This window comes from Epargyreus clarus, unplaced genomic scaffold (assembly GCF_041222505.1).
Source record: "Epargyreus clarus isolate Ecla_fem2 unplaced genomic scaffold, WU_Ecla_fem_2.2 ptg000015l, whole genome shotgun sequence".
In the NCBI taxonomy this organism is placed as follows: domain Eukaryota; kingdom Metazoa; phylum Arthropoda; class Insecta; order Lepidoptera; family Hesperiidae; genus Epargyreus; species Epargyreus clarus.
The window spans coordinates 11733212-11748782 of NW_027332223.1; the positions used below are offsets into that span (position 1 = coordinate 11733212).

Sequence of the window (15571 nt, forward strand, 5' to 3'; positions counted from 1 at the left end):
TGTCAATAAATTCTTTAGGTAAATGTGCCAAAACAGTACATCTTTTTACATGTTTTCGAGCCAGTGCAGATTTAGTAATGCCTACTTCATCAGCCTTTCGCCACAAACTTCTACAAAAATGAAAGAAACACCCACAAATGCAAGTATCTGGGAATAAATCTTTGATCGCTGACATTGCTGCCTGCTCGAAGTCGAGTATAATATTTTTTGGATAGAATTGAGGAATTTGGCTCTTGATCAGGGAAAACAACACTTTGTAAGTTATTTTACTTTTGTTTGGCAATAATGCATAAATCACAGGTATGATGTTAGAATGTGTTTCACTGCTTCCTAAATCAACATGTAAGGTGTACAATTGCTGGAAGGGTTTCAGACAAAATTTAAACGTTCCGTCACATAAAACTGTCAAATTACAATTTGCTAATATTGTTTTACAATTATTACTAGCGAAAACCAAAATTCTATTCTTCGAGCTGTAGTAGTCAGCTAATAAAAAACTTTCGAATTTTTCGGGCACGACAACTTGCTTTAAAGTGTTAGAACATAGTTTTTTTACACCCAGTGACTTATTTCTATTTCGGTAAAACTTATTTTTAACATTTTTAAATTGAGGAATTTTTTGGATAAGGTTGGTTCCTTTGTCTTTTAGCTCAGCAACACTCTGTCGAAAAACACTTGGTATGGGTACAGTATAATCCGTCTTCACTTTTTCCATGCACTCGTTGAATTCTACTTCCAACTCATTTGACGCAAAATCCGGCTCACAGTTGTGTCTATCCTCCCGCTTGATAGAGTTATCTATATTATTTATAATAAGGTTTGCTTTGCATATACTTCGTTTGGAGCATCTCCAAACACAGGATCCGTTATTTTTCCTATGTAAATTATATTTATGGCCCGCGCGAAGAAGTACTGGCTTTCCTCTTTGTGAAATAATTGTTTTCACATCAGTTTCAGAATTAGATGGACCAGATTGTGATTCAACTCCTAAAAAAATTGTTATTATTGAAACCGGTTTTTTGAAACAAATCGTGAATAAATGTAGGCAAAGCAAAGCATTTTTTTTTATAAATTTCGCATATAACTTATTGTTATATATAACATATATTATTTAATTTATGTCTCATAGTTTATTTCAATGCCAGTCAATATATGACAAAACAAGATGGTGGCCACAAAAGCCATATTTTTAAAAATATTATCCATGCTCTGTTAGGACAGTATTAAGATAAAACTAGTAGTAATAAAATGTAAAGGTACTTCATAAAATGATAATTATTTACTTTACTTTGACTAATCAATATGAAAAATGGGCAGATGAGAAAAATTAGGCACTCATTTTTGATTTCATTAAGACATAATAACACTCTGTAAATAAATTAAATACACTTACCTCCAACATACATAAAAAACACTAAAAACACCCACATTTTAATAAAAAAAATAATTCTTATCGCAGCTTAACATGCGCGGGCGCAGTAAAGTACGCTTAAGGGAAGACTGACTGACGTCACGATGCGCCGCGATTTCGATGGAGATAAAGGTTTAGATAAAAAGAAAGAGATAGCGCTATTCTTTTGTGAGCATAAAATTGTTTAGCTCTGCAGTGTAGAAGAGCGCTGTTCTTTTGACGGCCGAAATATTTTTATTTTATTTTTATGTGTACATATATATATATATATATATCTATGAAACAACAATAGTTAGTCAGTAGCTTTATTTTAAGCTTTAATATAATGTCGTTTTATTTGAAGTCATTTTTTATTTAAATTTAGTTTAAATTTTTTTACCTGGCTGTACTTTGTTCGAGCGTGCGAGTTGACGACAGAAATATTAGGTAAATTCGAAAGGTGCCAAGTCGCCCGATCGGGCGAGATTTTTTCGTGCGAGATGACGAATAACTCCAGAGGCCGACGAACCCGCGCCACTTACGCTAGCTCAGCTGTTTCGCTCTTACGTCAAGTGTACTCATCCAACTCTTCACGTACCATGTTATAAATATCGTATTAAAATTATCTTTTATGTTTTACACGCATAAAATATTAATGTATCGTACACATAAAAAATAAATGAACAAGTTTCAAGTGGAAAGTAATGCGATCCAACTTTGCAAGTTGTCAGTTTCTTATAAGTTTATTTGAAAATTGTGATGCGAGCTCTTCCGAATTAGGCAAGTGTTTGCGACACATTAAGATTTCTACGAGCAATTCTGGTGGTGATTAAAATAATAAATTAATGTGTATAAATATTACCAAAACCTGTTGTAGACAGTGTTGCAAAGATTAATTAAAATGACGTTTTTAAGATAAGCTTGAAGAAATAGTGAAATTAATAAATTTAAAATACGAGGTTTTGTATTTTGTTACCGTATATAAAAATGAGTTTACCAAATTTATTGTAGACGCAAGTGACATACAGAGTTAAATTTTAAAAATATAATAGTGGTTAATATATTAATGTATGTAAATTGTTGCCACATATAAATCGGTATAATGGGTATTTATTCAAGAATACAATTTTATAGTAATATTAGTAACAGTGACACATAATATTCGGATTTCCCCTATACATTTCCGAAGATACGTTGGGACTATAAATGTTATAAAATATTCTTAACCTATTATCTAAAGTTAACTAAAGTTATATTGCTCATCAGAAAATTTATTCATTTCATTATTTTCGGAAAATTGCAATAATAAATAATAATATTAAATTTATATGGAATTAAAATAAAAAATAGATATGCAGTTGCGATATAGAATAACACTGTTGATAAGATTCTCGAGAACAATTGATAAATAAACGCAAATAACAACACAAGTAATTTATTGTCTGTGTGTCGTCAACTGTCGTCAATCAATGCTGGTAATTGTTACGTACAAACGATACCGCTTGACTATTATATATTAATATTTATATCATAGTGTAGTTGAAGATCTGTCTTTGTATATTAAATGTAATATAGGTATCTGTTATATTATATAGGGAGGCTAAAAACGTGTTCCCATCTTTGACGGTCCTTTGCATAATAAATGGTTCTGTATTCCGGATAAACGTTTTTTATAGTTGTAGGTATGTCATTTTTATTAAATATGTTTAGGTACTGCCTGCCTCTTTAAACAGTTATCAGGGTCCATCTGTGGCTTCCTTGGCTTTGTGGCTTTCCTTCTGTGTGTGTTTTTGTGGATTGCCAATTAACTATAAGTGTTATATTTTTCAATTCTATTCAACAATTATTTATAATTTTTACTTTAGTAGGCAATACATTGGTTTGAATGATGTACGGCTTTTGTAGCATAACTTGAATTGAAAAAGTTATTCCAATAAACTTACAGTGTTGAAAAGTGTTATGTTAATTCACCTTCTAGTTATTTAAGTTTCAGAACAAAACAGAAACGCTGAGCACGGAATATACAGAATAGTTTTGAGCAAGCAGCGTCCTATACAAATTTAAATAGTGGAAGACGGGGTGAAACAGGCGTGGAAAGTTTAACAGTGGCGTAGTTATAGGGTGGCAGGACTGGCAAAATGCCACGGGCCCCGACATAAAGGGGCCCGTCTAAAGGGGCTCCGGCCCAAGAGGCTGCGAGCTCAAAAGTGACCATAAAAATCTCTGAAATGTGTATAAATCAGTGAAAAATAAATTATGTTCAACTGTTTATAGGTATGTGCATGAAACAAGGTCGACAGGACCGAACAATCACTATAGTAGTACACTATAGTACGTATTCGGAAAATGTCTATAAGACATTTATAAAATTAAATTACAATGTGATGAGTTTTCTTAGGGCCCCATGCAATTAATTTGTCTCGGGTGGCATACAGTATAGTTACTCCAATGAAGTTGAATATATCGGCCTAATGGTGTAATAAAGAGTTCGTTATAACCTTTCATGTTTTATCTTATATTTAAAATTCTCGTGTCATAATGTTAGTTACCGTACTGTTCCGAAACGGCTTTACCGATTTTCACCAAATTTTATATGCATATTCAGTAGGTCTGAGAATCGACTACTATCTATTTTTCATACCCCTAAGTGATAAGGGTTGTTCACCCTTTACATTTTTATATTTATATGGCAACACAACGTTTGCCGGGTCAGCTAGTTTAAAAGTAAAAATATTGTGTATTAATTTCATTATTAATAAACATTGATAATGTTTATTTATTTTAATAAACAGCGTACTCTCTCGTATATGTACGTAATAGTACCTACGAGTGAGGTAGATACTCATATTAATTAATTTTGTATAATGTGATGGGATGAGGAAAGTACGTGGAAGTGTCACGTCGCACCATATTTTCGTTAATGAACCGATGACGTTAAACACAGTAATATTGCTTACTAGTTACTACAATAACACAGCCAGTCATCAGCCAGTTACAATAATTGTTTCTGAACATATTCAATTATATTTCAAAATATGATCATATTTTAATGTCGATATCAAAATGTCTTCGGGATTTATTATCTGACGATCCGACTTACCTGAAAACTAGTTATTAGTAGAATCTTATTAGTTATTTGTAGAAAGTAGGTAGTACTACTTTTTAATAATAAAAACTATTTTATATCACGGCGTGCGTAAATGGACGTTTTACGCACGCTTCGCGTGCGCAAAACCCCCATTTCCGACCCCGTAATATAAAATTTTATACAACACGCGGACGAAAAATGTTTTTCTGACTCGTGTGATTGCAGTCCTCGCCTGCGGCTCGGCCTGCAAACTCACACTTGTCAGAAAAAAATTTTTCGTCCTCGTATTGTAATGTACTATTTTAACTTGAAAGCTTAATGTGTCTCGAAGAGTTTTGGTCTATTGATATCTTACCCAATAGCCGATTGTGGCCTGTCAGGGTACCATCGCGGTAGGGAGGGCTCGCCACCGGCCAAGCGCGTCCGTCACGCTTACTGCATTGACAATTCTCCGCTATCATTAACTAAAATCAGCCCAACAATAAATATTTCACGGCAGACATATCTGGTTAAAGGTAACAGCTTAAAGGTGATAAACCCTTTGTGGTTCGACTCCGGCGGCACCACCGCCACACCTAATTCTGCCTAATAACAACAGTGTTAATTGCTGCTGTGTTCTGGTTTGAAGGGTGTGGTAAGGGAGACATACTTATCAGAGTCCTCAGGGGAAGCGTATCTTTGGCCAACCTCAGGTAGGAATATCGAATCCTATCTGGAGTTGATTACAGATGTACATGGGCGGCAGTAGCCATTTACCATCTGATGGACTGCGTGCTTGTCTGTTACTCCTATATTATATAAAAAAATGTTCTTTTAATTTGTTGTGTAATCTGTAATGTAAACAACTACACAATAGAATAAGGCTGGCTCTCTTCAATAAAGTTGCAAAAAACATTTTGCAAAGCCGGCGATGCATTGTCGACTCCTCTGATGTTGCGCATAGGCGACGGTGACAGCTTTCCATTAGGAAGTCCGTCGGCCTCATCGTTGAGGTTTCTTTATATAAACAAGAATAGTAAACACTAAGTGGAGTTATTTTTAAATTATGTTGGTTTCATAAAATAGAGATAGTTCACATATGAATAGATTTATATAGATTTTTTTCGCCAGCTTTTATACCTACTTTTACTTTAAACAAAGGAGTAATTAAATATGATTAAATTGCATGCGTAAGTATTACCTACCTACTCAGAAAATTACATGTTTATTTCTTTTAAATAACACAGTAAACAAAGTTACATATAAAAATATGACTACTATAATTCGTCACTGAGAGTATGTTGTCACTGCAAACAAATGAATAATAAATATTAATCAGCACCTAAATGAAATAAACTCCTACAAGGAAACAATATCATTTTACTTTTAATTTTACCGCAAGGAATACAATTTGTTTATTGCATGTAACTAGTGCCTATTCATTTGTTTGTTTCAAGTCGCGCAATTCTAAAGAATTTATCTTGATTTCTTCAGTTTTAAGAGTTGTCAATCCCATATGGCTGCAATAGGCTGTAGTGAATCTTTTTTATAGTATAGGAGTAAAAGACGAGCATGCAGTCCACCTGATGGTAAGTGGCTACTGCCGCCTATGGACATCTATAATTAACCCCAGATAGGATTAGATATTCCTACCTGAAGTCGGCCACAGATGCGCCGCTACCCTCGAGGACTAAGCCGGAACGCCTCGGAAAAGTATTGTCAATGATGAGTATTTATTATCTACAGCTGTGGTTGTAAGAAAATATATTTATAAACAAAGAGTACATTAATTACATAAGACTTTTTATAGTTATCCTTAAATAATAACTATGACTTGTAATAGTCAATGTAGCACATTGCGATCTTTGGTTACAAACCACAAAGTGCTTAATCGATTTATAAATATGTTTTATACATAAATAAAAATATTAATTACTAGCTGACCTGGCAAACGTTGTGTTGCCATATAAATAAAAAAATGTTAAGGGTGAACAACCTTTATCACTTACAGGTATAAAAAATAGATAGTAGCCGATTCTCAGACCTACTGAATATGCATATAATATTTGGTGAAAATCGGTAAAGCCGTTTCGGAGGAGTACGGTAACTAACATTGTGGCACGAGAATTTTATATATAAGTAAGATATAATAGATATGCCTTAAAAATATAGGTATAGAACAGAATATTGCTTTTCTTGGTTACCGGTAAAGTTCATTTTACATATTACTTATGTATTATGTATCCACAATTGTATATACCTACAACTATTACATACGACATAGTTGATTACGTTCGCGCACGTTTGCCAGTTAATTGACGCAACTGTTATTCAAGTGGAAGGCTGAAGGGGAAGGCGCAGGGTGGCAGATTTCTCCTGAAACTATTTATAGCGACTGCGCCATCGCATTCGATCGATAGCATCCTACCACGACATTTCCGATGGCCGTGGGAAGTAAATGAAGTGCATTCCGTTTCGTTTTACGTAATATATTTTGCTCTTTTAACATCTTTATGTAAATACTTCTGAAGTAAGAAGTTTTCGTGTCGGCCTGGTTCTCATAAGTTGTAACTAGCAGGTTTTAGGTACAGGTTTGTTAGTTACAGAATCTTTGTTAAAATCGATTGTTGAAATCATCCAAAGGTTTACAACAATATGTAATTATTTCACGACGCTTATCTGTATAATAACAGGATATAACTATTTTATGGGTCTTGTTAGTGCGTAATAAAGGTGCGCAACACGTTAAATATGAATACGAAAATTTGTATGTTTATCTGCTTGATTATCCAGGTTAAAGTTAAAACAAGTAAAAAGCCCTTTACGTGAAAAGGTACACGTGAAAGCACGTGGGCGGAACCGTATGTGAACTTTGATAAAACACATGATGAAATTACAGTGAGGGAAAAGTTCAAGCTAAAACTAACTAGGTAACTAAAAATATTTTTTTTCTGTGTTACGCAAAAACATTTTTCTTAGTTCAAAGTTCCTACAGTCCAACGGTCACAAGTTCATCGTCGAGATATAATTCTCTTCCACGTAGATTATAAGTATACGTGTAACGTGGTTCGTAACTAAATAGTTAGAAAATCTAAAAATAGAGCGTGGAACTTTTAAAACAGATTTATGTGAAGACTGAATGTTATCTGCAAGGTACCTATTTGCCTTATAGCTTTATTCATCAGCTTGAGAGTAATGAGACAAGCCGCTGGTAGCTGGCGCCGCCGGCTGGTTGCTGTTGGCACGCTGACAAACTGGATATGAGTTCCCGAGCTTTGCAATAAAATTGTCGCAGTAATCCTCTTGAATATACTGTTATAATAAAATAGTAATATATTTACTAAGATTACTGCTTTGTTTGGCGACGGTTTAGTTGATTTAGGATATATTCTATTCTACCATTCTATTTTAGAAGATTGGTAGCCTTTATGCTCCAATAGAGCTATCATGAATAATACTCAAGAGATGAAGCCTTGCTTTATAATAAACGATCATGTAGCCTATCTGGTGGCAAGCAGTAACCACTGACTACGGGCATCTATAAGCAAGCACAGATTTGATTAGTACTATATGCCGTAACACAACAGTACCTAAAATTGTTGTTATTAAGCAGAATACTGGAAAACATAGGAACAGAATACTGGAAAACATAGGAACAAGTAGCGGAAGTGCCTTTCCAATTACAAATTTATATTCTACCATCCGAAAAAAATGTTACGAATATATTTCTCGGAATATTACTCGTAATATTTCTTTTAAATTTAAGATTTTCTTATGCGGTTCAACACAGGAAAAGTGATTCAATTCCCAATAATAAGCAATTATTTGCAAAATTCATTAGGTTTTTAACGTTGGCTGATGTGTGTAGAGCTGATAGGCTTTTCTAATTCGCTATCCTAAATAACCGTTTAACACACCGAAAAATATTAAGAAATAAATAGCTATGCTGACGCTGACAAGGTCTTAAATTATTTTGTAATTGTAATTAACATATTTGTGTAATAACTAGTTTCATTTCATTTCAATATTCGCTACGTACAATAAAGTATCAATAATCTCTACGTTTCGAGGTTTCTGATGTAATGAGATATCGTTTTCACCAATTATTAGTTAGTTTGAAGGTGGTAGAACCCTTTGTGGTTCGACTCCGGCGGCACCACCGCCACACCTATTTCTACCTAATAACAGCAGTGTTAGGCGCTGCTGCGTTCCGGTTTGAAGGGTGTGGTAAGGGAGATAGACTTTTCCGAGGCGTTCCAGCTTAGTCCTCAGGGGTAGCGGCGCATCTTTGGCCGACCTCAGGTAGGAATATCTAATCCTATCTGGGGTTGATTACAGATGTCCATGGGCGGCAGTAGCCACTTACCATCAGGTGGACTGCATGCTCGTCTGCTACTCTCATATTATAAAAAAAAATAAAAAAAAGATTACTAGAAGGTTTACGACAAACCATTGACTCCTTAATTAACAGTTTTATGTAAACTGGTTGATTAGTTATGAAAATCCAGACAATTAACGATCTAGTGATAATGAAGTAAAAAATATCATCTGAATTTTTCTTGCATTTCTCCTATATATGCTCTGAATGTTGTTCACATTTTATCAATTCACTAATAATTCTTTCGAAACGTTTAAATGTCTTAATAATGAGGCTGTTCATACATTGTAAGAGATTAATAGGGATTTAGTCTGGAAAAGTTGTTGAATACGATTTTCCACAATCAATAGTAACGCGGTCAACTTTACGGGCAATGGCTAGTAACTTTTAAGGTCTCTAACCAATTAATACCTAGAATACCTAAACTACGTTGTTAGTTTTGATTGTTTTAAATATGAATACACATTTATGAATACAATATAGGTCAGTATGTAGAGATTGGATCTTTTTATATACACGATGGCAATGAAAAGACTTGATTGCTTTCATGAGCGCCATAACGTCCACCATGGTTTCCATTCGTGGCATATTCATAACAAACAATGGCAGTTTAATTGAATGTAACCCTATTCTTTATGTACAGTATTTGTGTTTTATCTGGTAACAATGGTGAGTGTTACTAAAATGATAGCAATACAATCTATAGGAGCTGTCATCTTGGTGAGCAAGGTTGCTTGAAGCTTTTCTAAAGTTACGTAATACGAAATGACAGCTATACACAATATACGAGGCTTACATACAGATAGTATGGTACGACAAACAAATGGTAGAATGGTTTGACTCAGAAGATATCACGGCAGTACCTACTTCTAGGATATTTAAGGAGATACACTTGTTATTGTAACATAATTATTCCTCAGGCGTAGGTACGTATAAATTTAGCTAAGTAAAATTTAGACAAAGTCAAAGTTAGTTTAATCTTGCGAAATCTGCTCATAATAGCAGCATTCTCTAGGTACTCTATGGTGTATAACTTTTGCTTTGTAGAGTTGTGAACTTACTTCTTTGTCAGACATTTCTTGTTCTATATCTTTTACAATAACTAAAACATATAAACTAAAGAAATTAACCTATCTTCCAGACCATTGAAGTTTTAAATATGGAGTAAATAGTAGTAAAAAATCCAAAGTCTGTTACGCCAACGTATGAAAACATAGATCACGTTTGTGTTACGTGTTCGTATTTGATATCCAGTTTACCACATAGGTGGTTGCGTGTCGTCGTTAACGGATATACAGCCTTATCAATGTAGCGTGAGTATCAATTGCTGCTGTAAGGTAGAAATTCATGCCGCCGTAGTTCATCTAAGTTAATTAATAAATTTGTACACTCAGCCCCATACTAGGATATTTTTCTATATCAGGGGTGTCATGGCATACAAAGATCAATATACAAACACCAAATAACTGTTTGGTCGGGGATCGAACTAGGTACCTACTGCGTCATAAACCGATTTGGCGACCGCTATGCTACGCCAGTCGTTAGTTGTACCCATTTCTTATCTAACCCAAGCGTGTTTAGCCAGAACTTTGAAATTGTTAAATGCTCATCAAAATTTATTCTCGTTTCGTGTACCTAATGGCATCAATACCGAAATAGTTACAATTAAGCATGGTTTGCGACTGTTAGCATGTTTTACTCACACTAGCCTGAGCGTACGTGTATGGTTCTGATGTTAGAGCATCATAGACGTACGTACTCTATTGGAGTTTTTCACGCGATCTCACCGCGAGAGAGCAGTCGACTTGCGCCCGCGCAGCCGCCACGCTGCCATCGCGTTTCTTACCTGTAATATTACTAGAAAATATATAAAAAGGTATCCGTGTGAACGAGCTGCTGATGATTTCTTAGTATTTAAGTTTGGTTTAAACAAAAGAACATTCGGTTTCGTTATAGTCCGACGCTCCTTTTCTTAAAAGGAAATTACAGTGCATTTAAAGTTGAACGTGCGAAACTTCTCACATAAATCGCATCAAATTTACGACTGTGTTCAGGAACCTGGTTACAATAATTACAGCATAATGAGCTGGGGAACCAACGTTCGGTGTGTAAACATTTGTACATAGAAATCGTGTAATTAACAAGTGAGAGTCTCGTTCGCAATGCGCTTCAATTGCCGATCGAGAGGTGGTGATTAAAGGTGATAGCCGGGCAGAATGTGTTATTGAATCGGTTAATCGATTCGAGGAAACTAGTCGTGCCGGATACCTTAAGCAAGTGTGCCGCCCGAGTCTGCGATTTCTCCTGCGTCACGCACGTCCGCGCGGCTCGCACGCTCGTTCGGCTCCCTGGCGAGCGATTGATCCAATTGCAGAGTTATTAGATTTGCATGTGGATGAACCGTTGCGGAGCGGGCTGGTAGTGAAAGTGAGCGTGATGCGGCCGCTCAGCTGAGCCGCGGTGACGTCGCGTCGTGGCGTGCGGACATGGGCCATGTGGAAGATATGCGGCGTCAGTAAGGCCGAGCCCGTGCTGTTCGCTGCCGTTGACGATGATTATGTAAGCCTTGTACAAGTCGCCAGTCTACATAACGCTCACTATGTTAAAGAACTGTGTAAACACGCCGTGCTTGATTAACCTCGAGATATTTTTAGTTTTTATTTCCCCGAAGGATAAAAATGCAGTATATTATGTCTGGGTATTGAGTTACTGACTTTTTGTATTTACCAAAAGAAGCAAATTAACAATACGTCTTTTCCGCTAACATTAAAATATGATTCATAGAAAAATGTTGACGACGTTAAAATTTACAAAAAAATATTCGGTGTTTATATTAGGTAGAATTATTTTCTATGAAAGTTTATTATTGTATTACAAATTGTAGGTGTTTTTATACACGTGTTTTGCAATAATCGAGGACGTTTTATAACGAATTATGTGTCGGTTTAAACAAGGTGATAAAAGTAATAAACATAAATGTTATTGTGTTAAATGGTGTCGCTCATGAACATCGGTAATTAACTCTGAAATTACAGCATACCTCTCTTACTCTCTCTGGCTATGTGTGTTTCTGTGTTTTGTACTGAAGGTTGTCCTAATTACGTACTCGTAGTATGCCATATAGTGGGCAAAGAGATTTTTTTTTATAATATAGGAGTAGCAGAAGAGCATGCAGTCCACCTGATGGTAAGTGGCTACTGCCGCCCATGGACATCTGTAATCAACCCCAGATAGGATTAGATATTCCTACGGTCGGCCACAGATGCGCCGTTACCCCTGAGGACTAAGCTGGAACACCTAGGAAAAGTCTATCTCCCTTACCACACCCTTCAAAACGGAACACAGCAGCGCGTAACACTGCTGTTATTAGGTAGAAATAGGTGTGGCGGTGGTGCCGCCGGAGTCGAACCACAAAGGGTTCAACCACTTTCAAAAAAGATATTTAGATTAAGCATAGAGCGGCTATAAAGAGGATACTGTCAAAATTTTCATACAAAGTTTCATCCCGCCTTTTAATGACTCTTATCTTGGATTTATTAACGCTTGATATATATTGTAGAACAACTTATGATTTTTGCTAAATGCTAATAATGATTCGGTATTTGACTTTCCTCTCTATGTCCGGTCTAAAGCTACGTTACATCTACCTCGTTTAATGTATTAGCTCTAAGGGATGGCACCACGTTGATCACGTTATCATTAGTTATTTCTCCAGCAAACGAGCTAATAGTCCACACACTGTTAAGTTGCCACTGTTTCCTATGCTCATCTGTGAACAAGCCCGAATAAATCAAGAAAGTTGTTTCTACTCCAGGGGATTAAGTTGGACGACAAATTTTAGTATATTTTCTTTACGACACAACAATAAATCTAGGTTATTGTTATATGGAAGAAATATGTATGTGGTGATGATGCCGCAATTTGACCACAAAGCTCTACCGCTCTATCACAAGATATAATATGCGACACTACATAATACATAAACATAAACAGTGTTAAGTGCTATTCCGTTGTGGTTTGAAGGGAGTGGCGGGGGAGACACTCATGAGGTCTTCCAAGTTAGTTCTTAGAGGTAGGAACGCACCTGGTTGACTTCGGATATGACTCTAATCCTATCCAGGGTAGATTAAATATGTATCTGCGGCGGCTGGCGGCAGTTACCACTTACTTATTGGTCAGTTTGCATATTCGTTTTCGACTTTAAAATAATACGTGAGATAAGCAGTGATAGCCTAGTGGTTGAGAAACTCGACACCTCTCGATCGTAGGGTCCGAGGTTCAAATCCCAGGCACGCTCTGATTCTTCAAATTTATGTGTGTGTTAGAAATTAATTAGCACTTGCTTAAACGGTGAAGGAAAACAACGTGAGGAAACATGTGTGCCTGAGAAATTTAAAAAAAAGCACTTGGCCAGCGCGGTGGACTATGGCCTAATCCTTCTCATTCTGAGAAGAGACCTACCCAACAGTAGGACAATAATGGGTTGATTTGTACTGAAAACCTGGTGGTGTGTTCCAGCAGCCGACATGGCGGTTGTGGGGCGAGGAGCGGGTGGACGGCGCGATATACACGGTCTACTTGAAGAAGGTGCGCTACCACCGGCCCACGCGCAGCGCTTCTAGTGTAAGTTACCTTTTATTTGTGTTTTCAATACAATTTAAAATTAGGTTTATTAAAAATTTAATTGTTGGTCTAAGATCCCAATTTAAGAGGACCTTAACCGAGCTGGTTAATGGATGAAAAGTATTTTAAGTCGAATTAAATATGTTGATAATTATATTGCAAAGGGGCTGTCTAAAAATGTTCAGTCCAGAATATGATTTTTTTACAATTAAAAAAATGTTTTTTTCTTAAGCATTTCACTGGCCTGGTTAATGGTCAAGTTATATACTAATCGAAAGTATGAAGTCTATAGAATATGCAAATGTTAGTTTGACTATTCTTTTCCTGTCACAACCCTTGGGTAAGCGGGTATAGACAGGTAAACTAGTTAGTCTACTCAAGGATTGTGACAGGAAAAAATAGTCAACCGGACGTTTACATATTATATAGGCTTCATACTGTATGTATTTTTTCTATCAACGAAACCACTGAAATGTTTAAGAAAAAAAAAAACGTATTCTGGAATAAAATTTTTTAGTTAACCCATTTGCAATATACTTTTTGACACATTTAATTTGATATAAAAAACGTTTCATCCATTAAGCAGCTCGGTGAAGGTCGTTCTATTTTGGGATCTTCTACTATGTTTATTATAATCATTGTAAACTACATACATATATTGTCTACCATCCATTTCATACTAAATAACGGTCTTTATTTAGTGGGATATAAACACGATATGAAGTGGTTGTGGAGGTGGTAGAGACCTTCACATTTAAAGATTGAACTTAAGTTCAAATAAAAAATATAAATATGACAGATACATAAATAAGCACAATTATTAAGTTCTCAGAATTTACCTCCTTATAAATCTATTTTTTAGTTTTTTCGGTTAGGTTTAAGGTTATCGTGTTTTTTTTTTAAATTTCAAACGATTGCTTATTGTTTAAGAACTTATACTTGCTAGTTAGAAAGAAATATATTAATCGTAGTAACATGTTAGCTGATTATATAAACATTTAACATTCGTTCCCATACAACCGGGTGTGCGGAAAACATTAACCTATATGTTATTCGATACATGGTTTTGTCATTCACTATCAATTGAGATTCACGGTCGTGCGTAGCGTCGCCAGACCTTATCACCGAACTCTAGTCTGAGCAAATATTTAGAGTTCGGGACAATGCCCTGTCTTTAAGATTGGGCAATTGTTAGGTTTATCAGTCTTCCTGTTTGAAAACATGATGACTCGTGATAACCTTGGTTAAAATTGTTTGTAACTTTTTATAGGTATGTTTAATCCTTCATTTCTTAATCTGCTTTACGTATAATATCATCATCAACCCATTACTGTCCCATTGCTGGGCGGGTTTCCTTTCAGAATGAGAAGGATTAGGCCATAGTCCTCCGCACTGGCAGAGTGCGTATTGGTAATACGTACAATATAGTATAATATAGTTTACGTTACATATATTTTAAATATGCATACATGGTCATTATTACAAAAATACATCCAAGCGATTAGTCCATGACAAATAGTATACTAGTTTTCCTGTGACAAACCGTGTAAGACTATATAGACGAATTATGGAATTATAGAGCTTTAAATGATGTTGTTTTGTTATTATATTAATAGCCTAATAGCCTGATGTCTTGGTCTCTCATGCTTGTGTCTCTGATCCGGGATTCAATCCGAGACAATCACCTATGATTTGCGAAACAATTTGAGTATTAGAAATTGATGAACACTAGATGTAATGGTGAATAATAAACATCACGAGGGAAGCTGCTTGTAGCTTGCGTCAGTTCTGTAAGAAATGTTTTTTTCGATGTGACGTTTAGCAATCCACACTTAGCCTGCGGGGTAATCTTTATTATTATTAGATTTAGATATTAGATTTAGAATTTAGACCCTTCTCACTCGGAAAGGAGATGGCTCCAGTAGTGACTACAAAGAGGTTGATTATGATAGTGAAGTTTATTTGATACGCAATAATTTAGTTCTTTCTAAATAAAGTTTTGTCACATCTTCGTGCTAAAATGTCCCTAAAATGTTTGAATTACTTATTTATTACGAAAATTACGTAGGATTCGTTATTTTAAGTACATTTGCTCTAAAAATGTTTTTTATTT

At 35.5% G+C, this 15571-nt stretch overlaps 1 protein-coding gene across 9 annotated transcripts in view; it reads left to right on the top strand.

Moving 5' to 3' along the window:
• Rgl (Ral guanine nucleotide dissociation stimulator-like) overlaps nt 1-15571 on the top strand; it is a 35483-nt gene that overhangs the window by 13707 nt on the left and 6205 nt on the right. For 6 of the 9 annotated variants that reach the window (XM_073080811.1, XM_073080806.1, XM_073080805.1 and 3 more), the window contains one exon: nt 13354-13458. In XM_073080811.1, coding sequence (XP_072936912.1) covers nt 13354-13458 — 105 coding nt within the window. Of the gene's footprint in view, nt 1-11313; nt 11395-13353; nt 13459-15571 lie in introns of those variants that run through there. The other 3 variants (XM_073080812.1, XM_073080809.1, XM_073080810.1) reach the window with 2 other exon arrangements.